The following is a 24,255-nucleotide window of genomic DNA, read 5'->3' on the forward strand; positions in this document are numbered from 1 at the left end:
ACTTCCTGCCGCACCCTCCCGCCCCGCTCCACTCCCCGCCGCTCCTCTCACTCGCTCGCTCGCTCACTCCGTGTCCCTCTGCTCCGTGTCTCTCCCTGGCGTCTCTCCCCGTTGTCTCACCTCCGTGTCTCTCCCTGGTGTCTCTCTCACCTCTCCCGTGTCTCTCCTCCACGTCTCTCCAATCCGCGTCTCTCCCCAGTGTCTCTCTCACCTCTCCCGTGTCTCTCCTCCGTGTCTCTCCAATCCGCGTCTCTCCCCAGTGTCTCTCTCACCTCTCCCGTGTCTCTCCCCTGTCTCACCTCTCCCCTGTCTTTCCTGTGTCTCTCCTCCGCGTCTCTCCTCTCAGCGTCTCTCACTGGTGTCTCTCTCACCTCTCCCGTGTCTCTCCCCTGTCTCTCCTCCGTGTCTCTCCGATCCGCGTCTCTCTCCCCCCCCCCCACCCCCGTGTCTCTTCTCACCCCTGCGGGCGCAGCTCTTCGACCGGGAGCTGTGCGTGCGCCAGCTGCGCTACTCGGGGATGATGGAGACGATCCGGATCCGCCGTGCGGGCTACCCCATCCGCTACTCCTTCGTCGAGTTTGTGGAGCGTTACCGTGTGCTGCTGCCCGGCATCAAGCCCGCATACAAGCAGGTGTGTGCGTGTGTGCGTGTCTGTGTGTCTGTGTGTGCATGTGTTTGTGTGTGTGTCTGTGTGTGTCTGTGTGTGTCTGTGTGTGTCTGTGTGTGTGTGTGTGTGTCTGTGTGTGTGTCTGTGTGTGTGTGTGTCTGTGTGTGTGTGTGTGTATCTGTGTGTCTGTGTGTGTCTGTGTCTGTGTGTGTATGTGTGTGTGTCTGTGTGTATGGGTGTGCATGTGTCTGTGTGTCTTTGTGTGTGTGTGTATCTGTGTGTGTGTCTGTGTGTGTCTGTGTGTGTGTGTGTGTCTGTGTGTGCGTGTGTGTGTGTCTGTGTGTCTGTGTGTGCATGTGTTTGTGTGTGTGTCTGTGTGTGTCTGTGTGTGTCTGTGTGTGTGTGTGTCTGTGTGTGTGTGTGTCTGTGTGTGTGTCTGTGTGTGTGTGTGTGTATCTGTGTGTCTGTGTGTGTCTGTGTGTGTGTGTGTGTCTGTGTGTGTGTGTGTGTCTGTGTGTCTGTGTGTGCATGTGTTTGTGTGTGTGTCTATGTGTGTGTGTGTCTGTGTGTGTCTTTGTGTGTCTGTGTGTGTGTCTGTGTGTGTGTGTCTGTGTGTGTGTGTGTGTCTGTGTGTGTATGTCTGTGTGTGTGTGTGTATCTGTGTGTCTGTGTGTGTCTGTGTCTGTGTGTGTATGTGTGTGTGTGTGTGTCTGTGTGTGCATGTGTCTGTGTGTGTGTGTGTGTCTGTGTGTGTGTGTGTCTGTGTGTGCGTGTGTGTGTATCTGTGTGTCTGTGTGTGTCTGTGTGTATGTGTGTGCATGTGTCTGTGTGTCTTTGTGTGTGTGTGTATCTGTGTGTGTGTGTCTGTGTGTGTGTCTGTGTGTGTCTGTGTGTGTGTATGTGTCTGTGTGTCTGTCTGTGTGTGTGTCTGTGTGTCAATCTGTGTGTGTCTCTGTGTGTGTGTGTTTGTGTGCGCGCGTGTGTCCACCTCCCTGTGCGTGCGTGTGTGTGTGCGTGTGTCCACCTCCCTGTGTGTTTGTCCACCTCTGTGTGTCCTCGTCCCCACTACTCGGCATGCGCTGCAGGAGGACCTGCGGGGCACCTGCCAGAGGATTGCGGGGGCCGTGCTGGCGCGGGAAGACGACTGGCAGATCGGCAAAACCAAAATCTTCCTCAAGGTGCGGGCAGGACACCACACTCACACCACACTCACACCGCACTCACACCACACTCACACTCACACCACACTCACACCACACTCACACCACACTCACACACACCGCACTCACACCGCACTCACACCACACTGACACCACACTCACACTACACTCACACTCACACCACACTCACACTCACACCACACTCACACCACACTCACACCACACTCACACCACACTCACACTCACACCACACTCACACTCACACCACACTCACACCACACTCACACCACACTCACACCACACTCACACTCACACCACACTCACACCACACTCACACCACACTCACACCACACTCACACCACACTCACACTCACACCACACTCACACCACACTCACACCACACCGCACTCACACCGCACTCACACCGCACTCACACCGCACTCACACCACACTCACACCGCACTCACACCACACTCACACCACACTCACACCACACTCACACCACACTCACACTCACACCACACTCACACCACACTCACACTCACACCACACTCACACCACACTCACACCACACTCACACCACACTCACACCACACTCACACTCACACCACACTCACACCACACTCACACTACACTCACACCACACTCACACCACACTCACACTCACACCACACTCACACCACACTCACAGCACACTCACACACACCGCACTCACACCGTACTCACACCGCACTCACACCGCACTCACACCGCACTCACACCACACTCACACCACACTCACACCACACTCACACCACACACACACTCACACCACACTCACACCACACTCACACCACACTGGCATCACACTGACGTTGCCCGGTGCGTCTGTGCGCCGAGCAGGACCACCACGACATGCTGCTGGAGATGGAGCGGGACAAGGCCATCACCGACCGCGTCATCCTCATCCAGAAGGTGGTGCGCGGATTCAAGGAGAGGTACAGCACACACTGACACACACACACACGCACACTGACACACACACACGCACACTGACACACACACACACACACGCACACTGACACACACACACACACACGCACACTCACACACACACACACACGCACACTGACACACACATACACACACATACACACTGACAGACACATACACACACACTGACACAACAACAACAACAACCGCCATTCGCCACTAAGTGGCGGTGACGTCACCACGACGCTTGTGCCAGGCCATATGCACCTTGAGGTCACGTGAAGTGTCGAACGCCCGCTGGCAGGAGGTGACGGGGCAGACCCAGGTGCCATGGGTCGACTGACTGAGATGACCGAGATGACTGGCTGATGCACCACCTGTGCCCCCTACTGTGCCAACTTGCTGTGCTTTAGCCTCCAACTGCCCAGTAGCGTCCTTCACGAACCTCCTCCACAGAGGCCGATCTTGACACCGCTGGTACCAGTCATCGGCAAGTCCACTCAGCTCCACGTCCTCCTGTACCACATCACTCCATCTCTTCTCTAGCCCGTGCCGCACCCGTTTTGCCCCCTCAATCCAGCCAAACAAAAGCTGTTTAGGCATGCGGTGACTGGACATGCGTGCTACATGACCCAGATCTTTCAAGGATTTGTGAGCCCCTCACACAATCCAGCTTGGTTAAACCCAGGATGGATCGTAGGCAGGCCAGCCTAAATGTTTCCAACCGGCGAAGATGCTTCATTAGGGGGGTCCACGTTTCGCAAGCGTAGAGAAGGGAGGGAATGACCGTGGCCGAGAAGACCTGAAGCTTCGTGCGGAGCGACAGACCAGGTAGCTTCCACACAGCGTTACCTCTGCTGTTAAACTGGAGCCGGTCATAAGCACACTGCCCAGGTATGGGAAACTCTCCACTATCTCTACTACTGCCCCATCACCGATTGGGAGTTGTGGGGGTGGAGTGTCTGATGGTACAAAATACCCAGGCAGGTGCTTAGTTTTGGTGGGGCTGATGGTAAGGCCCCACCTCTTAGTGGCACGCTCCAGTCTCAGCAGCAGCGTCTCCAACTCCTCTTCTGAATGAGCAGCTATTACCAAATCATCGGCATACATAACGTGGTTGACCAATAGGGAGCCATCCCTTGATCGCACCCGGGCATCGATCAGCCTCCCATTATATCTTTACCAAATGGAAATTCCCCCGGTACAGCTATTGAAGGCTTCACGAACTACGCGGTCAAAATAGATGTCAAATAATGTGGGAGCCAGAGGACATCCCTGTCGCACCCCAAGGTGTACAGGGAGAGGCTCTGACTCCCGGCCACGAAGTTTTACCCGGGCCCGCTCACCATCATGAAGGTCCTTAATGATCGTGAGCAGAGAGTCAGGGACTCCAAAAGCACGAAGAACAACCCAGAGCCCAGTCCTACTGATGGTAGCATAGGCCTTGACCAGGTCAATAAAGCAGAGATGTAGGTTTTGTTGAAATTCCCTACACCTCTGCTGTAGCAGACGGACAGAGAATATGGCATCTGTGCAGGACCGCCCTTTCCTGAAACCGCATTGGGGCTCCGCAAGCCTCTCCTCAGCGTGCCTAGCAAGGCGATGTTGAATAATCCTTGCCAAGACCTTTCCCGGCACACTGAGGAGTGAGATGCCCCTGTAGTTGTTACAGTCTGAAGCGGTCCCCCTTCTTAAAGAGGGGGGGACCACCAGGGCATCCTTCCAATCCTGCGGAACCTGTCCAGCGGTCCAGACTGTTGTTATGATGTCATATAGGGCAGTCTGTGCACAAACGCCACCCTCCCTCAGCATTTCGCTTGGGAGATCACACACAAACACGCACACACACACACACAAGCACACATACACGGATATATACATACACAGGCACACGCAAACACACGCAAACACGCAAACACACGCACACGCACGCACCCATGAGACCCGTACGTGCTCACGGAGACGCACACACACGCACACGCACGCACCCATGAGACCCGTACGTGCTCACGGAGACGCACACACACGCACACGCACGCACCCATGAGACCCGTACGTGCTCACGGAGACGCACACACACGCCTGCCTCTCACTTGTGTCGCTGCGTCTTTCCTGCATCTTTCTCAGCCGTGATCCACCCGTGTCTCTCCCCGTGTCTCACCCCGTGTCTCTCCCCGTGTCTCACCCCGTGTCTCTCCCCGTGTCTCACCCCGTGTCTCTCCCCGTGTCTTTCCCCGTGTCTCACCCCGCATCTCACCCTTGTCTCAACCCGTGTCTCTCCGTGTCTCACCCCGTGTCTCACCCCGTGTCTCACCCCGTGTCTCACCCCGTGTCTCCCAGCCGTGAACCACCCGCTTCTCTCCCCGTGTCTCTCCCGTGTCTCTCCCGTGTCTCACCCCGTGTCTCTCCCGTGTCTCACCCCGTGTCTCTCCCGTGTCTCACCCGTGTCTCTCCCGTGTCTCTCCCGTGTCTCTCCCCGTGTCTCCCCGTGTCTCTCCCGTGTCTCTCCCGTGTCTCTCCCGTGTCTCTCCCGTGTCTCTCCCCGTGTCTCTCCCGTGTCTCACCCCGTGTCTCTCCCGTGTCTCACCCGTGTCTCTCCCGTGTCTCTCCCGTGTCTCACCCCGTGTCTCTCCCGTGTCTCACCCGTGTCTCTCCCGTGTCTCTCCCGTGTCTCTCCCCGTGTCTCCCCGTGTCTCTCCCGTGTCTCACCCATGTCTCTCCCCGTGTCTCTCCCCGTGTTTCACCCCGTGTCTCTCCCGTGTTTCACCCCGTGTCTCTCCCGTGTCTCTCCCGTGTCTCACCCCGTGTCTCACCCCGTGTCTCACCCGTGTCTCTCCCGTGTCTCTCCCGTGTCTCCCCGTGTCTCTCCCGTGTCTCACCCATGTCTCTCCCCGTGTCTCTCCCCGTGTTTCACCCCGTGTCTCTCCCGTGTTTCACCCCGTGTCTCTCCCCGTGTCTCTCCCGTGTCTCTCCCCGTGTCTCTCCCGTGTCTCTCCCGTGTCTCTCCCCGTGTCTCTCCCATGTCTAACCCCGTGTCTCTCCCGTGTCTCACCCCGTGTCTCACCCGTGTCTCTCCCGTGTCTCACCCCGTGTTTCTCCCGTGTCTCTCTCGTGTCTCCCCGTGTCTAACCCCGTGTCTCACCCCGTGTCTCACCCCGTGTCTCTCCCCGTGTCTCTCCCGTGTCTCACCCTGTGTCTCACCCGTGTCTCTCCCGTGTCTCATTCCGTGTCTCTCCCGTGTCTCACCCCGTGTCTCACCCCGCGTCTCACCCCGCGTCTCACCCCGTGTCTCACCCTTGTCTCACCCCGTGTCTCACCCCGTGTCTCTCAGCCGTGATCCACCCGCGTCTCTCCCGTGTCTCTCCCGTGTCTCTCCCGTGTTTCTCCCCTGTGTTCCCGTGTCTCTCCCCGTGTCTCACCCCGTGTCTCACCCCGTGTCTCTCCCGTGTCTCTCCCGTGTCTCTCCCGTGTCTTTCCCGTGTCTCACCCCATGTCTCACCCCGTGTCTTACCCCGTGTCTCTCCCGTGTCTCACCCCGTGTCTCTCCCGTGTCTCACCCCGTGTCTCTCCCGTGTCTCACCCCGTGTCTCTCCCGTGTCTCACCCCGTGTCTCTCCCGTGTCTCACCCCGTGTCTCTCCCGTGTCTCTCCCGTGTCTCTCCCTGTGTCTCTCCCTGTGTCTCACCCCGTGTCTCACCCCGTGTCTTTCCCGTGTCTCCCCGTGTCTAACCCCGTGTCTCACCCCGTGTCTCTCCCGTGTCTCACCCCGTGTCTCACCCCGTGTCTCACCCCGTGTCTCTCCTGTGTCTCTCCCGTGTCTCACCCCACGTCTCACCCCGTGTCTCACCCCGTGTCTCACCCCGTGTTTCTCCCGTGTCTCTCCCGTGTCTCCCCGTGTCTCTCCCGTGTCTTTCCCCGTGTCTCTCCCGTGTCTCACCCCGTGTCTCTCCCGTGTCTCTCCCCGTGTCTCACCCCGTGTCTCTCCCCGTGTCTCCCCGCGTCTCTCCCCGTGTCTCTCCCGTGTCTCCCCCTGTGTCTCTCCCCGTGTCTCACCCCGTGTCTCACTCCGTGTCTCTCCCCATGTCTCTCCCAATGTCTCCCCGTGTCTATCCCCGCGTCTCTCCCCGTGTCTCTCCCCGTGTCTCTCCCGTGTCTCTCCTCGTGTCTCTCCCCATGTCTCTCCCGTGTTTCTCCCGTGTCTCTCCGTGTCTCTCCCGTGTCTCTCTTGTGTCTCACCCCGTGTCTCACCCGTGTCTCTCCCGTGTCTCACCCCGTGTCTTCCTGTGTCTCACCCCGTGTCTCACCCCGTGTCTCACCCCGTGTCTCACCCCGTGTCTCTCCCGTGTCTCTCCCGTGTCTCTCCCGTGTCTCACCCCGTGTCTCACCCCGTGTCTTACCCCGTGTCTCTCCCGTGTCTCACCCCGTGTCTCTCCCGTGTCTCACCCCGTGTCTCTCCCGTGTCTCTCCCGTGTCTCCCCGTGTCTCTCCCGTGTCTTTCCCCGTGTCTCTCCCGTGTCTCTCCTGTGTCTCTCTCCGTGTCTCACCCCGTGTCTCTCCCCGTGTCTCCCCGTGTCTCTCCCCGTGTCTCTCCCGTGTCTACCCCTGTGTCTCTCCCCGTGTCTCACCCCGTGTCTCACTCCGTGTCTCTCCCCATGTCTCTCCCAATGTCTCCCAGTGTCTCTCCTGTGTCTTCCCCTGTGTCTCTCCCCGTGTCTCACCCCATGTCTCACTCCGTGTCTCTCCCCATGTCTCTCCCAATGTCTCCCCGTGTCTATCCCCGCGTCTCTCCCGTGTCTCTCTCGTGTCTCACCCTGTGTCTCACCTCGTGTCTCTCCCGTGTCTCTCCCGTGTCTCTCCCCGTGTCTCACCCCATGCCTCTCCCGTGTCTCTCCCGTGTCTCTCCCGTGTCTCACCCCGTGTCTCACCCCGTGTCTCTCCCGTGTCTCTCCCGTGTCTCACCCCGTGTCTCACCCCATGCCTCTCCCGTGTCTCTCCCGTGTCTCTCCCCGTGTCTCTCCACCGTGTCTCTCCCGTGTCTCTCCCGTGTTTCTCCCGTGTCTCTCCGTGTCTCTCCGTGTCTCTCCCGTGTCTCTCCCGTGTCTCACCCCGTGTCTTCCCGTGTCTCACCCCGTGTCTCACCCCGTGTCTCACCCCGTGTCTCTCCCGTGTCTCACCCGTGTCTCTCCCGTGTCTCACCCCGTGTCTCTCCCGTGTCTCACCCCGTGTCTCTCCCGTGTCTCACCCCGTGTCTCACCCGTGTCTCTCCCGTGTCTCACCCCGTGTCTCTCCCGTGTCTCACCCCGTGTCTCTCCCGTGTCTCACCCCGTGTCTCACCCGTGTCTCTCCCGTGTCTCACCCCGTGTCTCACCCGTGTCTCTCCCGTGTCTCACCCCGTGTCTCACCCGTGTCTCACCCCGTGTCTCTCCCGTGTCTCACCCCGTGTCTCACCCCACGTCTCACCCCGTGTCTCTCCCGTGTCTCAACCCGTGTCTCTCCCGTGTCTCACCCCGTGTCTCACCCGTGTCTCTCCCGTGTCTTTCCCCGTGTCTCTCCCGTGTCTCTCCCCGTGTCTCTCCCGTGTCTCTCCCGTGTCTCTCCCGTGTCTCACCCCACGTCTCACCCCGTGTCTCTCCTGTGTCTCTCTCCGTATCTCACCCCGTGTCTCTCCCCGTGTCTCCCCGTGTCTCTCCCCGTGTCTCTCCCGTGTCTACCCCTGTGTCTCTCCCCGTGTCTCACCCCGTGTCTCACTCCGTGTCTCTCCCCATGTCTCTCCCAATGTCTCCCCGTGTCTATCCCCGCGTCTCTCTCCGTGTCTCTCCCGTGTCTCTCCCGTGTCTCACCCCGTGTCTCACCCTGTGTCTCTCCCGTGTCTCACCCCGTGTCTCACCCCGTGTCTCTCCCGTGTCTCATCCCGTGTCTCTCCCATGTCTCTCCCGTGTCTCTCCCGTCTCTCACCCCGTGTCTCTCCCGTGTCTCATCCCGTGTCTCTCCCGTGTCTCACCCGTGTCTCTCCCGTGTCTCTCCCGTGTCACACCCCGTGTCTCTCCCGTGTCTCTCCCGTGTCTCACCACCGCGTCTCGCCCCGTGACTCGCCCGTGTCTCACCCCGTGTCTCTCCCGTGTCTCATCCCGTGTCTCATCCCGTGTCTCTCCCGTCTCTCCCGTGTCTCTCCCGTCTCTCACCCCGTGTCTCTCCCGTGTCTCTCCCGTGTCTCACCCCGTGTCTCTCCCGTGTCTCTCTCGTCTCTCACCCCGTGTCTCTCCCGTGTCTCATCCCGTGTCTCACCCCGTGTCTCACCCCGTGTCTCTCCCGTGTCTCTCCCGTGTCTCACCCGTGTCTCTCCCGTGTCTCACCCCGTGTCTCTCCCGTGTCTCTCCCGTGTCTCACCACCACGTCTCGCCCCGTGTCTCTCCCGTGTCTCTCCCGTGTCTCTTCCGTGTCTCACCCCGTGTCTCTCCCGTGTCTCACCACCGCGTCTCTCCCGTGTCTCTCCCGTGTCTCACCCCGTGTCTCGCCCGTGTCTCACCCCGTGTCTCTCCCGTGTCTCTCCCGTGTCTCACCCCGTGTCTCACCCCGTGTCTCACCACCGCGTCTCGCCCCGCGCCTCACAGAACGTCGTACCTGAAGATGCGCCGGGCGAGCATCGTGATCCAGACGGCGTGGCGTGGATACCAGTGTCGCCGCAGCTACCTGGCGGTACGACTCCCGGCGCGGTTTGCCCAGTGGGGGGTGGTGATGTTGCCGCTGCTGCCGCTGCCGCTCTGTGTACAGTCACAATCGAGTAGCGGTGGTGCAGCGGTGAGCGCGACGCTGCGCCACGAAGCCGGCTGCGACCCGAGTTCGATTCCCGCTCACGGCCACCAACACCTCGGTGATGATTATATCTGAACCGGTCCTGGGCCTCCCCTAGGTCGACTCGGCGTCAAAATTAATACCTGGTGTGGCGTGTAATGCTGGCCACCCACCCACTCGGGCGCCGTGCCGGCCTATGTAGGTGCTGCTCGCTAACAGCACTTGCCCAACAGTCTGTTACAGGCCACGTGGGGGGGGGGGGGGGATCTTCGTCTTTGAACACAATTGAGTGATTTCTCTCCACTCACCCCACTCGCTCACCCCACTCGCTCACCCCACTCGCTCACCCCACTCGCTCACCCCACTCGCTCACCCCACTCGCTCACCCCACTCGCTCACCCCACTCGCTCACCCCACTCGCTCACCCCACTCGCTCACCCCACTCGCTCACCCCACTCGCTCACCCCACTCGCTCACCCCACTCGCTCACCCCACTCGCTCACCCCACTCGCTCACCCCACTCGCTCACCCCACTCGCTCACCCCACTCGCTCACCCCACTCGCCTCGCCAATCAGAGAACCCGGCGATGACCCTCGCAGAACACGGGCAGAGCGACGCAATCCACTCCGCCAACGGCGCCCGCCGCTGGCTATGAGATGTTGACTACCTCGCCTGGTGTGCAGGAGGCCGTGGGTTCGATCCAGACCCTGACGTCTGCTGCTGTGTATTTGGAGTTTGCGTGTCTCTCTCTCTCTCCCTGTGGTGGTCGCGTGGATTTTTTTCCGCGTTTTTTCCCCCCCTCCACATTTAGAATCACGCGTTTTGAGTGTAAATCCGCACACCACGATGATCCACATCTGTGGCCAGGTCGCTTCGCAGCTCGCTGGACCTCGCCAGGTGAAACAAAAGCTGTAATCTCGTTGAGTTGAGACTTGACGCGGCTACATGGGGCACCTTTGTCTTTGCGCCGCCGCCGCCAGCTGGTGCAGGGCTTCGGGCGGCTGCAGGCGCTGTTCCACGCGCGGCGGCTGGCGCGGCGCTACGGCGCGGCGCGGGCACGCGTCACGGCGCTGCAGGCGCGCTGCCGCGGATTCCTGGTGCGGCGAGCGTTCCGCCACCGCCTGTGGGCCGTCATCACGCTGCAGGCGCACACGCGGCGCATGATCGCACGCCGCCTCTACCTGCGCCTGCGCGCCGAGGTGCGCGGTCGCACGTGGGACACGCAGAGACACGCAGAGACACGCAGAGACACCTAGAGACACACACGTGGGAGACACGCAGAGACACGCAGAGACACACAGAGACACACACGTGGGAGACACACAGAGACGCACACGTGGGAGACACGCAGAGACACGCAGAGACACACAGAGACACGCACGTGAGAGACACACAGAGACACGCAGAGACATGCAGAGACACCTAGAGACACACACGTGGGAGACACGCAGAGACACCTAGAGACACACACGTGGGAGACACGCAGAGACACGCAGAGACACACACGTGGGAGACACGCAGAGACACGCAGAGACACACACGCACGGGAGACACGCAGAGACACGCAGAGACACGCACGTGGGAGACACGCAGAGACACGCAGAGACACCCAGAGACACGTACGTGTGACACGCAGCGAGTATGGTGAGTGAGTGTGGTGAGTGTGGTGAGTGAGTGTGGTGAGTGTGGTAAGTGAGTGAGTGAGCGTGGTGATTGAGTGTGGTGAGTGTGGTGAGCGTGGTGAGTGAGTGTGGTGAGTGAGTGTGGTGAGTGAGTGTGGTGAGTGAGTGTGGTGAGTGTGGTGAGTGAGTGAGTGTGGTGAGTGTGGTGAGTGATGGTGGTGAGCGTGGTGAGTGAGTGTGGTGAGTGTGGTGAGCGTGGTGAGTGAGTGTGGTGAGTGAGTGTGGTGAGTGAGTGTGGTGAGTGTGGTGAGTGAGTGTGGTGAGTGTGGTGAGTGAGTGTGGGGAGTGAGTGTGGTGAGTGAGTGTGGTGAGTGATGGTGGTGAGTGTGGTGAGTGAGTGTGGTGAGTGGTGAGTGAATGTGGTATGTGAGTGTGGTGAGTGAGTGTGGTGAGTGTGGTGAGTGAGTGTGGTGAGTGTGGTGAGTGAGTGTGGTGAGTGTGGTGAGTGAGTGTGGTGAGTGTGGTGAGTGTAGTGAGTGTGGTGAGTGTGGTGAGTGAGTGTGGTGAGTGTGGTGAGTGAGTGTGGTGAGTGAGTGTGGTGAGTGAGTGTGGTGAGTGTGGTGAGTGAGTGTGGTGAGTGAGTGTGGTGAGTGTGGTGAGTGAGTGTGGTGAGTGAGTGTGGTGAGTGAGTGTGGTGAGTGTGGTGAGTGTGGTGGTGAGTGTGGTGAGTGAGTGTGGTGAGTGTGGTGAGTGTAGTGAGTGTGGTGAGTGTGGTGAGTGAGTGTGGTGAGTGAGTGTGGTGAGTGAGTGTGGTGAGTGAGTGTGGTGAGTGAGTGTGGTGAGTGAGTGTGGTGAGTGTGGTGAGTGAGTGAGTGTGGTGAGTGTGGTAAGTGAGTGAGTGAGCATGGTGAGTGAGTGTGGTGAGTGTGGTGAGCGTGGTGAGTGAGTGTGGTGAGTGTGGTGAGTGAGTGAGTGTGGTGAGTGTGGTAAGTGAGTGAGTGAGCGTGGTGAGTGAGTGTGGTGAGTGTGGTGAGCGTGGTGAGTGAGTGTGGTGAGTGAGTGTGGTGAGTGAGTGTGGTGAGTGTGGTGAGTGAGTGTGGTGAGTGTGGTGAGTGAGTGAGTGTGGTGAGTGTGGTGAGTGATGGTGGTGAGCGTGGTGAGTGAGTGTGGTGAGTGTGGTGAGCGTGGTGAGTGAGTGTGGTGAGTGAGTGTGGTGAGTGTGGTGAGTGTGGTGAGTGAGTGTGGTGAGTGTGGTGAGTGAGTGTGGTGAGTGAGTGTGGTGAGTGAGTGATGGTGGTGAGTGTGGTGAGTGAGTGTGGTGAGTGGTGAGTGAATGTGGTATGTGAGTGTGGTGAGTGAGTGTGGTGAGTGAGTGTGGTGAGTGTGGTGAGTGAGTGTGGTGAGTGTGGTGAGTGAGTGTGGTGAGTGTGGTGAGTGTGGTGAGTGTAGTGAGTGTGGTGAGTGTGGTGAGTGAGTGTGGTGAGTGTGGTGAGTGAGTGTGGTGAGTGAGTGTGGTGAGTGAGTGTGGTGAGTGTGGTGAGTGAGTGTGGTGAGTGAGTGTGGTGAGTGTGGTGAGTGAGTGTGGTGAGTGAGTGTGGTGAGTGTGGTGAGTGAGTGTGGTGAGTGTGGTGAGTGTGGTGGTGAGTGTGGTGAGTGAGTGTGGTGAGTGTGGTGAGTGTAGTGAGTGTGGTGAGTGAGTGTGGTGAGTGTGGTGAGTGAGTGTGGTGAGTGAGTGTGGTGAGTGTGGTGAGTGAGTGTGGTGAGTGAGTGTGGTGAGTGAGTGTGGTGAGTGTGGTGAGTGAGTGAGTGTGGTGAGTGTGGTAAGTGAGTGAGTGAGCATGGTGAGTGAGTGTGGTGAGTGTGGTGAGCGTGGTGAGTGAGTGTGGTGAGTGTGGTGAGTGAGTGAGTGTGGTGAGTGTGGTAAGTGAGTGAGTGAGCGTGGTGAGTGAGTGTGGTGAGTGTGGTGAGCGTGGTGAGTGAGTGTGGTGAGTGAGTGTGGTGAGTGAGTGTGGTCAGTGTGGTGAGTGAGTGGTGAGTGTGGTGAGTGAGTGAGTGAGTGTGGTGAGTGTGGTAAGTGAGTGAGTGAGCGTGGTGAGTGAGTGTGGTGAGTGTGGTGAGCGTGGTGAGTGAGTGTGGTGAGTGAGTGTGGTGAGTGAGTGTGGTGAGTGTGGTGAGTGAGTGTGGTGAGTGTGGTGAGTGAGTGAGTGTGGTGAGTGTGGTGAGTGATGGTGGTGAGCGTGGTGAGTGAGTGTGGTGAGTGTGGTGAGCGTGGTGAGTGAGTGTGGTGAGTGAGTGTGGTGAGTGAGTGTGGTGAGTGTGGTGAGTGAGTGAGTGTGGTGAGTGTGGTGAGTGATGGTGGTGAGCGTGGTGAGTGAGTGTGGTGAGTGTGGTGAGCGTGGTGAGTGAGTGTGGTGAGTAAGTGTGGTGAGTGAGTGTGGTGAGTGAGTGTGGTGAGTGAGTGTGGTGAGTGTGGTGAGTGAGTGTGGGGAGTGAGTGTGGTGAGTGAGTGTGGTGAGTGATGGTGGTGAGTGTGGTGAGTGAGTGTGGTGAGTGGTGAGTGAATGTGGTATGTGAGTGTGGTGAGTGAGTGTGGTGAGTGTGGTGAGTGAGTGTGGTGAGTGTGGTGAGTGAGTGTGGTGAGTGTGGTGAGTGAGTGTGGTGAGTGTGGTGAGTGTGGTGAGTGTAGTGAGTGTGGTGAGTGTGGTGAGTGAGTGTAGTGAGTGTGGTGAGTGAGTGTGGTGAGTGAGTGTGGTGAGTGAGTGTGGTGAGTGTGGTGAGTGAGTGTGGTGAGTGAGTGTGGTGAGTGTGGTGAGTGAGTGTGGTGAGTGAGTGTGGTGAGTGTGGTGAGTGAGTGTGGTGAGTGAGTGAGTGTGGTGAGTGTGGTGAGTGTGGTGGTGAGTGTGGTGAGTGAGTGTGGTGAGTGTGGTGAGTGTAGTGAGTGTGGTGAGTGAGTGTGGTGAGTGTGGTGAGTGAGTGTGGTGAGTGAGTGTGGTGAGTGAGTGTGGTGAGTGTGGTGAGTGAGTGTGGTGAGTGTGGTGAGTGAGTGTGGTGAGTGTGGTGAGTGAGTGAGTGTGGTGAGTGTGGTAAGTGAGTGAGTGAGCATGGTGAGTGAGTGTGGTGAGTGTGGTGAGCGTGGTGAGTGAGTGTGGTGAGTGTGGTGAGTGAGTGAGTGTGGTGAGTGTGGTAAGTGAGTGAGTGAGCGTGGTGAGTGAGTGTGGTGAGTGTGGTGAGCGTGGTGAGTGAGTGTGGTGAGTGAGTGTGGTGAGTGAGTGTGGTGAGTGTGGTGAGTGAGTGTGGTGAGTGTGGTGAGTGAGTGAGTGTGGTGAGTGTGGTGAGTGATGGTGGTGAGCGTGGTGAGTGAGTGTGGTGAGTGTGGTGAGCGTGGTGAGTGAGTGTGGTGAGTGAGTGTGGTGAGTGAGTGTGGTGAGTGTGGTGAGTGAGTGTGGTGAGTGTGGTGAGTGAGTGTGGGGAGTGAGTGTGGTGAGTGAGTGTGGTGAGTGAGTGATGGTGGTGAGTGTGGTGAGTGAGTGTGGTGAGTGGTGAGTGAATGTGGTATGTGAGTGTGGTGAGTGAGTGTGGTGAGTGAGTGTGGTGAGTGTGGTGAGTGAGTGTGGTGAGTGTGGTGAGTGAGTGTGGTGAGTGTGGTGAGTGAGTGTGGTGAGTGTGGTGAGTGAGTGTGGTGAGTGTGGTGAGTGAGTGTGGTGAGTGTGGTGAGTGAGTGTGGTGAGTGAGTGTGGTGAGTGAGTGTGGTGAGTGTGGTGAGTGAGTGTGGTGAGTGAGTGTGGTGAGTGTGGTGAGTGAGTGTGGTGAGTGAGTGTGGTGAGTGTGGTGAGTGAGTGTGGTGAGTGTGGTGAGTGTGGTGGTGAGTGTGGTGAGTGAGTGTGGTGAGTGTGGTGAGTGTAGTGAGTGTGGTGAGTGAGTGTGGTGAGTGTGGTGAGTGAGTGTGGTGAGTGAGTGTGGTGAGTGAGTGTGGTGAGTGTGGTGAGTGAGTGTGGTGAGTGAGTGTGGTGAGTGAGTGTGGTGAGTGAGTGTGGTGAGTGAGTGAGTGTGGTGAGTGTGGTAAGTGAGTGAGTGAGCATGGTGAGTGAGTGTGGTGAGTGTGGTGAGCGTGGTGAGTGAGTGTGGTGAGTGTGGTGAGTGAGTGAGTGTGGTGAGTGAGTGTGGTGAGTGTGGTGAGTGAGTGTGGTGAGTGAGTGTGGTGAGTGTGGTGAGTGAGTGTGGTGAGTGTGGTGAGTGTGGTGGTGAGTGTGGTGAGTGAGTGTGGTGAGTGTGGTGAGTGTAGTGAGTGTGGTGAGTGAGTGTGGTGAGTGTGGTGAGTGAGTGTGGTGAGTGAGTGTGGTGAGTGAGTGTGGTGAGTGTGGTGAGTGAGTGTGGTGAGTGAGTGTGGTGAGTGAGTGTGGTGAGTGTGGTGAGTGAGTGAGTGTGGTGAGTGTGGTAAGTGAGTGAGTGAGCATGGTGAGTGAGTGTGGTGAATGTGGTGAGCGTGGTGAGTGAGTGTGGTGAGTGTGGTGAGTGAGTGAGTGTGGTGAGTGTGGTGAGTGTGGTAAGTGAGTGAGTGAGCGTGGTGAGTGAGTGTGGTGAGTGTGGTGAGCGTGGTGAGTGAGTGTGGTGAGTGAGTGTGGTGAGTGAGTGTGGTGAGTGTGGTGAGTGAGTGTGGTGAGTGTGGTGAGTGAGTGAGTGTGGTGAGTGTGGTAAGTGAGTGAGTGAGCGTGGTGAGTGAGTGTGGTGAGTGTGGTGAGCGTGGTGAGTGAGTGTGGTGAGTGAGTGTGGTGAGTGAGTGTGGTGAGTGTGGTGAGTGAGTGTGGTGAGTGTGGTGAGTGAGTGAGTGTGGTGAGTGTGGTGAGTGATGGTGGTGAGCGTGGTGAGTGAGTGTGGTGAGTGTGGTGAGCGTGGTGAGTGAGTGTGGTGAGTGAGTGTGGTGAGTGAGTGTGGTGAGTGTGGTGAGTGAGTGTGGTGAGTGTGGTGAGTGAGTGTGGGGAGTGAGTGTGGTGAGTGAGTGTGGTGAGTGAGTGATGGTGGTGAGTGTGGTGAGTGAGAGTGGTGAGTGAATGTGGTATGTGAGTGTGGTGAGTGAGTGTGGTGAGTGTGGTGAGTGAGTGTGGTGAGTGTGGTGAGTGAGTGTGGTGAGTGTGGTGAGTGAGTGTGGTGAGTGTGGTGAGTGTGGTGAGTGTTGTGAGTGAGTGTGGTGAGTGTGGTGAGTGAGTGTGGTGAGTGAGTGTGGTGAGTGAGTGTGGTGAGTGTGGTGAGTGAGTGTGGTGAGTGAGTGTGGTGAGTGTGGTGAGTGAGTGTGGTGAGTGAGTGTGGTGAGTGTGGTGAGTGAGTGTGGTGAGTGTCGTGAGTGAGTGTGGTGAGTGTGGTGAGTGTGGTGAGTGAGTGTGGTGAGTGTGGTGAGTGTGGTGGTGAGTGTGGTGAGTGAGTGTGGTGAGTGTGGTGAGTGTAGTGAGTGTGGTGAGTGAGTGTGGTGAGTGTGGTGAGTGAGTGTGGTGAGTGAGTGTGGTGAGTGAGTGTGGTGAGTGTGGTGAGTGAGTGTGGTGAGTGAGTGTGGTGAGTGAGTGTGGTGAGTGAGTGTGGTGAGTGTGGTGAGTGAGTGAGTGTGGTGAGTGTGGTAAGTGAGTGAGTGAGCATGGTGAGTGAGTGTGGTGAGTGTGGTGAGCGTGGTGAGTGAGTGTGGTGAGTGAGTGTGGTGAGTGTGGTGAGTGAGTGTGGTGAGTGTGGTGAGTGAGTGTGGTGATTGAGTGTGGTGAGTGAGTGTGGTGAGTGAGTGATGGTGGTGAGTGTGGTGAGTGAGTGTGGTGAGTGGTGAGTGAATGTGGTATGTGAGTGTGGTGAGTGAGTGTGGTGAGTGAGTGTGGTGAGTGTGGTGAGTGTGGTGAGTGTGGTGAGTGAGTGTGGTGAGTGAGTGTGGTGAGTGAGTGTGGTGAGTGAGTGTGGTGAGTGTGGTGAGTGAGTGTGGTGAGTGAGTGTGGTGAGTGTGGTGAGTGAGTGTGGTGAGTGAGTGTGGTGAGTGTGGTGAGTGAGTGTGGTGAGTGTCGTGAGTGAGTGTGGTGAGTGTGGTGAGTGTGGTGAGTGAGTGTGGTGAGTGTGGTGAGTGTGGTGGTGAGTATGGTGAGTGAGTGTGGTGAGTGTGGTGAGTGTGGTGAGTGAGTGTGGTGAGTGAGTGTGGTGAGTGAGTGTGGTGAGTGAGTGTGGTGAGTGTGGTGAGTGAGTGTGGTGAGTGAGTGTGGTGAGTGAGTGAGTGTGGTGAGTGTGGTAAGTGAGTGAGTGAGCATAGTGAGTGAGTGTGGTGAGTGTGGTGAGCGTGGTGAGTGAGTGTGGTGAGTGAGTGTGGTGAGTGAGTGTGGTGAGTGTGGTGAGTGAGTGTGGTGAGTGAGTGTGGTGAGTGAGTGTGGTGAGTGAGTGATGGTGGTGAGTGTGGTGAGTGAGTGTGGTGAGTGGTGAGTGAATGTGGTATGTGAGTGTGGTCAGTGAGTGTGGTGAGTGTGTTGAGTGTGGTGAGTGAGTGTGGTGAGTGAGTGTGGTGAGTGAGTGTGGTGAGTGAGTGTGGTGAGTGAGTGTGGTGAGTGTGGTGAGTGAGTGTGGTGAGTGAGTGTGGTGAGTGTGGTGAGTGAGTGTGGTGAGTGTCGTGAGTGAGTGTGGTGAGTGTGGTGAGTGTGGTGAGTGAGTGTGGTGAGTGTGGTGAGTGTGGTGGTGAGTGTGGTGAGTGAGTGTGGTGAGTGTGGTGAGTGTAGTGAGTGTGGTGAGTGTGGTGAGTGAGTGTGGTGAGTGAGTGTGGTGAGTGAGTGTGGTGAGTGAGTGTGGTGAGTGAGTGTGGTGAGTGTGGTGAGTGAGTGTGGTGAGTGAGTGTGGTGAGTGAGTGTGGTGAGTGAGTGTGGTGAGTGTGGTGAGTGTAGTGAGTGAGTGTGGTGAGTGTGGTGAGTGAGTGTGGTGAGTGAGTGTGGTGAGTGTGGTGAGTGAGTGTGGTGAGTGAGTGTGGTGAGTGTGGTGAGTGAGTGTGGAGAGTGTGGTGAGTGAGTGAGTGTGGTGAGTGTGGTGAGTGATGGTGGTGAGCGTGGTGAGTGAGTGTGGTGAGTGTGGTGAGCGTGGTGAGTGAGTGTGGTGAGTGAGTGTGGTGAGTGAGTGTGGTGAGTGAGTGTGGTGAGTGAGTGTGGTGAGTGTGGTGAGTGAGTGTGGGGAGTGAGTGTGGTGAGTGAGTGTGGTGAGTGATGGTGGTGAGTGTGGTGAGTGAGTGTGGTGAGTGGTGAGTGAATGTGGTATGTGAGTGTGGTGAGTGAGTGTGGTGAGTGTGGTGAGTGAGTGTGGTGAGTGTGGTGAGTGAGTGTGGTGAGTGTGGTGAGTGAGTGTGGTGAGTGTGGTGAGTGTAGTGAGTGTGGTGAGTGTGGTGAGTGAGTGTGGTGAGTGTGGTGAGTGAGTGTGGTGAGTGAGTGTGGTGAGTGAGTGTGGTGAGTGTGGTGAGTGAGTGTGGTGAGTGAGTGTGGTGAGTGTGGTGAGTGAGTGTGGTGAGTGAGTGTGGTGAGTGTGGTGAGTGAGTGTGGTGAGTGAGTGTGGTGAGTGTGGTGAGTGTGGTGGTGAGTGTGGTGAGTGAGTGTGGTGAGTGTGGTGAGTGAGTGTGGTGAGTGTGGTGAGTGAGTGTGGTGAGTGAGTGTGGTGAGTGAGTGTGGTGAGTGTGGTGAGTGAGTGTGGTGAGTGTGGTGAGTGAGTGAGTGTGGTGAGTGTGGTAAGTGAGTGAGTGAGCATGGTGAGTGAGTGTGGTGAGTGTGGTGAGCGTGGTGAGTGAGTGTGGTGAGTGTGGTGAGTGAGTGAGTGTGGTGAGTGTGGTAAGTGAGTGAGTGAGCGTGGTGAGTGAGTGTGGTGAGTGTGGTGAGCGTGGTGAGTGAGTGTGGTGAGTGAGTGTGGTGAGTGAGTGTGGTGAGTGTGGTGAGTGAGTGTGGTGAGTGTGGTGAGTGAGTGAGTGTGGTGAGTGTGGTGAGTGATGGTGGTGAGCGTGGTGAGTGAGTGTGGTGAGTGTGGTGAGCGTGGTGAGTGAGTGTGGTGAGTGAGTGTGGTGAGTGAGTGTGGTGAGTGTGGTGAGTGAGTGTGGTGAGTGTGGTGAGTGAGTGTGGGGAGTGAGTGTGGTGAGTGAGTGTGGTGAGTGAGTGATGGTGGTGAGTGTGGTGAGTGAGTGTGGTGAGTGGTGAGTGAATGTGGTATGTGAGTGTGGTGAGTGAGTGTGGTGAGTGAGTGTGGTGAGTGTGGTGAGTGAGTGTGGTGAGTGTGGTGAGTGAGTGTGGTGAGTGTGGTGAGTGTGGTGAGTGTAGTGAGTGTGGTGAGTGTGGTGAGTGAGTGTGGTGAGTGTGGTGAGTGAGTGTGGTGAGTGAGTGTGGTGAGTGAGTGTGGTGAGTGTGGTGAGTGAGTGTGGTGAGTGAGTGTGGTGAGTGTGGTGAGTGAGTGTGGTGAGTGAGTGTGGTGAGTGTGGTGAGTGAGTGTGGTGAGTGTGGTGAGTGTGGTGGTGAGTGTGGTGAGTGAGTGTGGTGAGTGTGGTGAGTGTAGTGAGTGTGGTGAGTGAGTGTGGTGAGTGTGGTGAGTGAGTGTGGTGAGTGAGTGTGGTGAGTGAGTGTGGTGAGTGAGTGAGTGTGGTGAGTGAGTGAGTGTGGTGAGTGTGGTAAGTGAGTGAGTGAGCATGGTGAGTGAGTGTGGTGAGTGTGGTGAGCGTGGTGAGTGAGTGTGGTGAGTGTGGTGAGTGAGTGAGTGTGGTGAGTGTGGTGAGTGTAGTGAGTGTGGTGAGTGAGTGTGGTGAGTGTGGTGAGTGAGTGTGGTGAGTGAGTGTGGTGAGTGTGGTGAGTGAGTGTGGTGAGTGAGTGTGGTGAGTGAGTGTGGTGAGTGTGGTGAGTGAGTGAGTGTGGTGAGTGTGGTAAGTGAGTGAGTGAGCATGGTGAGTGAGTGTGGTGAGTGTGGTGAGCGTGGTGAGTGAGTGTGGTGAGTGAGTGTGGTGAGTGAGTGTGGTGAGTGTGGTGAGTGAGTGTGGTGAGTGTGGTGAGTGAGTGTGGTGATTGAGTGTGGTGAGTGAGTGTGGTGAGTGAGTGATGGTGGTGAGTGTGGTGAGTGAGTGTGGTGAGTGGTGAGTGAATGTGGTATGTGAGTGTGGTGAGTGAGTGTGGTGAGTGAGTGTGGTGAGTGTGGTGAGTGTGGTGAGTGTGGTGAGTGAGTGTGGTGAGTGAGTGTGGTGAGTGAGTGTGGTGAGTGTGGTGAGTGAGTGTGGTGAGTGAGTGTGGTGAGTGAGTGTGGTGAGTGTGGTGAGTGAGTGTGGTGAGTGAGTGTGGTGAGTGTGGTGAGTGAGTGTGGTGAGTGTCGTGAGTGAGTGTGGTGAGTGTGGTGAGTGTGGTGAGTGAGTGTGGTGAGTGTGGTGAGTGTGGTGGTGAGTGTGGTGAGTGAGTGTGGTGAGTGTGGTGAGTGTGGTGAGTGAGTGTGGTGAGTGAGTGTGGTGAGTGAGTGTGGTGAGTGTGGTGAGTGAGTGTGGTGAGTGAGTGTGGTGAGTGAGTGAGTGTGGTGAGTGTGGTAAGTGAGTGAGTGAGCATGGTGAGTGAGTGTGGTGAGTGTGGTGAGCGTGGTGAGTGAGTGTGGTGAGTGAGTGTGGTGAGTGAGTGTGGTGAGTGTGGTGAGTGAGTGTGGTGAGTGTGGTGAGTGAGTGTGGTGAGTGAGTGTGGTGAGTGAGTGATGGTGGTGAGTGTGGTTAGTGAGTGTGGTGAGTGGTGAGTGAATGTGGTATGTGAGTGTGGTCAGTGAGTGTGGTGAGTGTGGTGAGTGAGTGTGGTGAGTGAGTGTGGTGAGTGTGGTGAGTGTGGTGAGTGAGTGTGGTGAGTGAGTGTGGTGAGTGAGTGTGGTGAGTGAGTGTGGTGAGTGTGGTGAGTGAGTGTGGTGAGTGTCGTGAGTGAGTGTGGTGAGTGTGGTGAGTGTGGTGAGTGAGTGTGGTGAGTGTGGTGAGTGTGGTGGTGAGTGTGGTGAGTGAGTGTGGTGAGTGTGGTGAGTGTAGTGAGTGTGGTGAGTGTGGTGAGTGAGTGTGGTGAGTGAGTGTGGTGAGTGAGTGTGGTGAGTGAGTGTGGTGAGTGAGTGTGGTGAGTGTGGTGAGTGAGTGTGGTGAGTGAGTGTGGTGAGTGAGTGTGGTGAGTGAGTGTGGTGAGTGAGTGTGGTGAGTGTGGTGAGTGTAGTGAGTGAGTGTGGTGAGTGTGGTGAGTGAGTGTGGTGAGTGTGGTGAGTGAGTGTGGTGAGTGAGTGTGGTGAGTGTGGTGAGTGTGGTGAGTGAGTGTGGAGAGTGTGGTGAGTGAGTGAGTGTGGTGAGTGTGGTGAGTGATGGTGGTGAGCGTGGTGAGTGAGTGTGGTGAGTGTGGTGAGCGTGGTGAGTGAGTGTGGTGAGTGAGTGTGGTGAGTGAGTGTGGTGAGTGAGTGTGGTGAGTGAGTGTGGTGAGTGTGGTGAGTGAGTGTGGGGAGTGAGTGTGGTGAGTGAGTGTGGTGAGTGATGGTGGTGAGTGTGGTGAGTGAGTGTGGTGAGTGGTGAGTGAATGTGGTATGTGAGTGTGGTGAGTGAGTGTGGTGAGTGTGGTGAGTGAGTGTGGTGAGTGTGGTGAGTGAGTGTGGTGAGTGTGGTGAGTGAGTGTGGTGAGTGTGGTGTGTGGTGAGTGTAGTGAGTGTGGTGAGTGTGGTGAGTGAGTGTGGTGAGTGTGGTGAGTGAGTGTGGTGAGTGAGTGTGGTGAGTGAGGTGAGTGAGTGTGGTGAGTGAGTGTGGTGAGTGTGGTGAGTGAGTGTGGTGAGTGAGTGTGGTGAGTGTGGTGAGTGAGTGTGGTGAGTGTGGTGAGTGTGGTGAGCGTGGTGAGTGAGTGTGGTGAGTGAGTGTGGTGAGTGAGTGTGGTGAGTGAGTGTGGTGAGTGTGGTGAGTGAGTGTGGTGAGTGAGTGTGGTGAGTGAGTGATGGTGGTGAGTGTGGTGAGTGAGTGTGGTGAGTGGTGAGTGAATGTGGTATGTGAGTGTGGTCAGTGAGTGTGGTGAGTGTGGTGAGTGTGGTGAGTGAGTGTGGTGAGTGAGTGTGGTGAGTGTGGTGAGTGTGGTGAGTGAGTGTGGTGAGTGAGTGTGGTGAGTGAGTGTGGTGAGTGAGTGTGGTGAGTGAGTGTGGTGAGTGAGTGTGGTGAGTGTGGTGAGTGAGTGTGGTGAGTGTCGTGAGTGAGTGTGGTGAGTGTGGTGAGTGTGGTGAGTGAGTGTGGTGAGTGTGGTGAGTGTGGTGGTGAGTGTGGTGAGTGAGTGTGGTGAGTGTGGTGAGTGTAGTGAGTGTGGTGAGTGTGGTGAGTGAGTGTGGTGAGTGAGTGTGGTGAGTGAGTGTGGTGAGTGAGTGTGGTGAGTGAGTGTGGTGAGTGTGGTGAGTGAGTGTGGTGAGTGAGTGTGGTGAGTGAGTGTGGTGAGTGAGTGTGGTGAGTGAGTGTGGTGAGTGTGGTGAGTGTAGTGAGTGAGTGTGGTGAGTGTGGTGAGTGAGTGTGGTGAGTGAGTGTGGTGAGTGTGGTGAGTGAGTGTGGTGAGTGAGTGTGGTGAGTGTGGTGAGTGAGTGTGGTGAGTGTGGTGAGTGAGTGTGGAGAGTGTGGTGAGTGAGTGAGTGTGGTGAGTGTGGTGAGTGATGGTGGTGAGCGTGGTGAGTGAGTGTGGTGAGTGTGGTGAGCGTGGTGAGTGAGTGTGGTGAGTGAGTGTGGTGAGTGAGTGTGGTGAGTGAGTGTGGTGAGTGAGTGTGGTGAGTGTGGTGAGTGAGTGTGGGGAGTGAGTGTGGTGAGTGAGTGGGGTGAGTGATGGTGGTGAGTGTGGTGAGTGAGTGTGGTGAGTGGTGAGTGAATGTGGTATGTGAGTGTGGTGAGTGAGTGTGGTGAGTGTGGTGAGTGAGTGTGGTGAGTGTGGTGAGTGAGTGTGGTGAGTGTGGTGAGTGAGTGTGGTGAGTGTGGTGTGTGGTGAGTGTAGTGAGTGTGGTGAGTGTGGTGAGTGAGTGTGGTGAGTGTGGTGAGTGAGTGTGGTGAGTGAGTGTGGTGAGTGTGGTGAGTGAGTGTGGTGAGTGAGTGTGGTGAGTGTGGTGAGTGAGTGTGGTGAGTGAGTGTGGTGAGTGTGGTGAGTGAGTGTGGTGAGTGTGGTGAGTGTGGTGGTGAGTGTGGTGAGTGAGTGTGGTGAGTGTGGTGAGTGTAGTGAGTGTGGTGAGTGAGTGTGGTGAGTGTGGTGAGTGAGTGTGGTGAGTGAGTGTGGTGAGTGTGGTGAGTGAGTGTGGTGAGTGAGTGTGGTGAGTGAGTGTGGTGAGTGTGGTGAGTGAGTGAGTGTGGTGAGTGTGGTAAGTGAGTGAGTGAGCATGGTGAGTGAGTGTGGTGAGTGTGGTGAGCGTGGTGAGTGAGTGTGGTGAGTGTGGTGAGTGAGTGAGTGTGGTGAGTGTGGTCAGTGAGTGTGGTGAGTGTGGTGAGTGTGGTGAGTGAGTGTGGTGAGTGAGTGTGGTGAGTGAGTGTGGTGAGTGAGTGTGGTGAGTGAGTGTGGTGAGTGAGTGTGGTGAGTGTGGTGAGTGAGTGTGGTGAGTGAGTGTGGTGAGTGAGTGTGGTGAGTGAGTGTGGTGAGTGAGTGTGGTGAGTGTGGTGAGTGTAGTGAGTGAGTGTGGTGAGTGAGTGTGGTGAGTGAGTGTGGTGAGTGTGGTGAGTGAGTGTGGTGAGTGAGTGTGGTGAGTGTGGTGAGTGAGTGTGGTGAGTGTGGTGAGTGAGTGTGGAGAGTGTGGTGAGTGAGTGAGTGTGGTGAGTGTGGTGAGTGATGGTGGTGAGCGTGGTGAGTGAGTGTGGTGAGTGTGGTGAGCGTGGTGAGTGAGTGTGGTGAGTGAGTGTGGTGAGTGAGTGTGGTGAGTGAGTGTGGTGAGTGAGTGTGGTGAGTGTGGTGAGTGAGTGTGGGGAGTGAGTGTGGTGAGTGAGTGTGGTGAGTGATGGTGGTGAGTGTGGTGAGTGAGTGTGGTGAGTGGTGAGTGAATGTGGTATGTGAGTGTGGTGAGTGAGTGTGGTGAGTGTGGTGAGTGAGTGTGGTGAGTGTGGTGAGTGAGTGTGGTGAGTGTGGTGAGTGAGTGTGGTGAGTGTGGTGAG

General features: G+C 56.9%; 1 protein-coding gene across 5 annotated transcripts in view; it reads left to right on the top strand.

The window, feature by feature from the left end:
* LOC144950172 (unconventional myosin-VIIa-like) overlaps positions 1–24,255 on the top strand; it is a 129,048-nt gene that overhangs the window by 21,794 nt on the left and 82,999 nt on the right. For all 5 annotated transcript variants that reach the window (XR_013640350.1, XM_078880246.1, XM_078880244.1 and 2 more), the window contains 5 exons: positions 473–631; positions 1,693–1,785; positions 2,650–2,744; positions 9,350–9,434; positions 10,512–10,730. Coding sequence is in view for 4 of the 5 variants with exons in the window: in XM_078880246.1 (XP_078736372.1) it covers positions 473–631; positions 1,693–1,785; positions 2,650–2,744; positions 9,350–9,434; positions 10,512–10,730 (651 nt within the window). In the remaining variant the exon portion in view is untranslated. The remainder of the gene's footprint in view (positions 1–472; positions 632–1,692; positions 1,786–2,649; positions 2,745–9,349; positions 9,435–10,511; positions 10,731–24,255) is intronic.

The sequence above is a fragment of the Lampetra fluviatilis genome, chromosome 56, assembly GCF_964198595.1.
Source record: "Lampetra fluviatilis chromosome 56, kcLamFluv1.1, whole genome shotgun sequence".
Lineage (NCBI taxonomy): Eukaryota > Metazoa > Chordata > Hyperoartia > Petromyzontiformes > Petromyzontidae > Lampetra > Lampetra fluviatilis.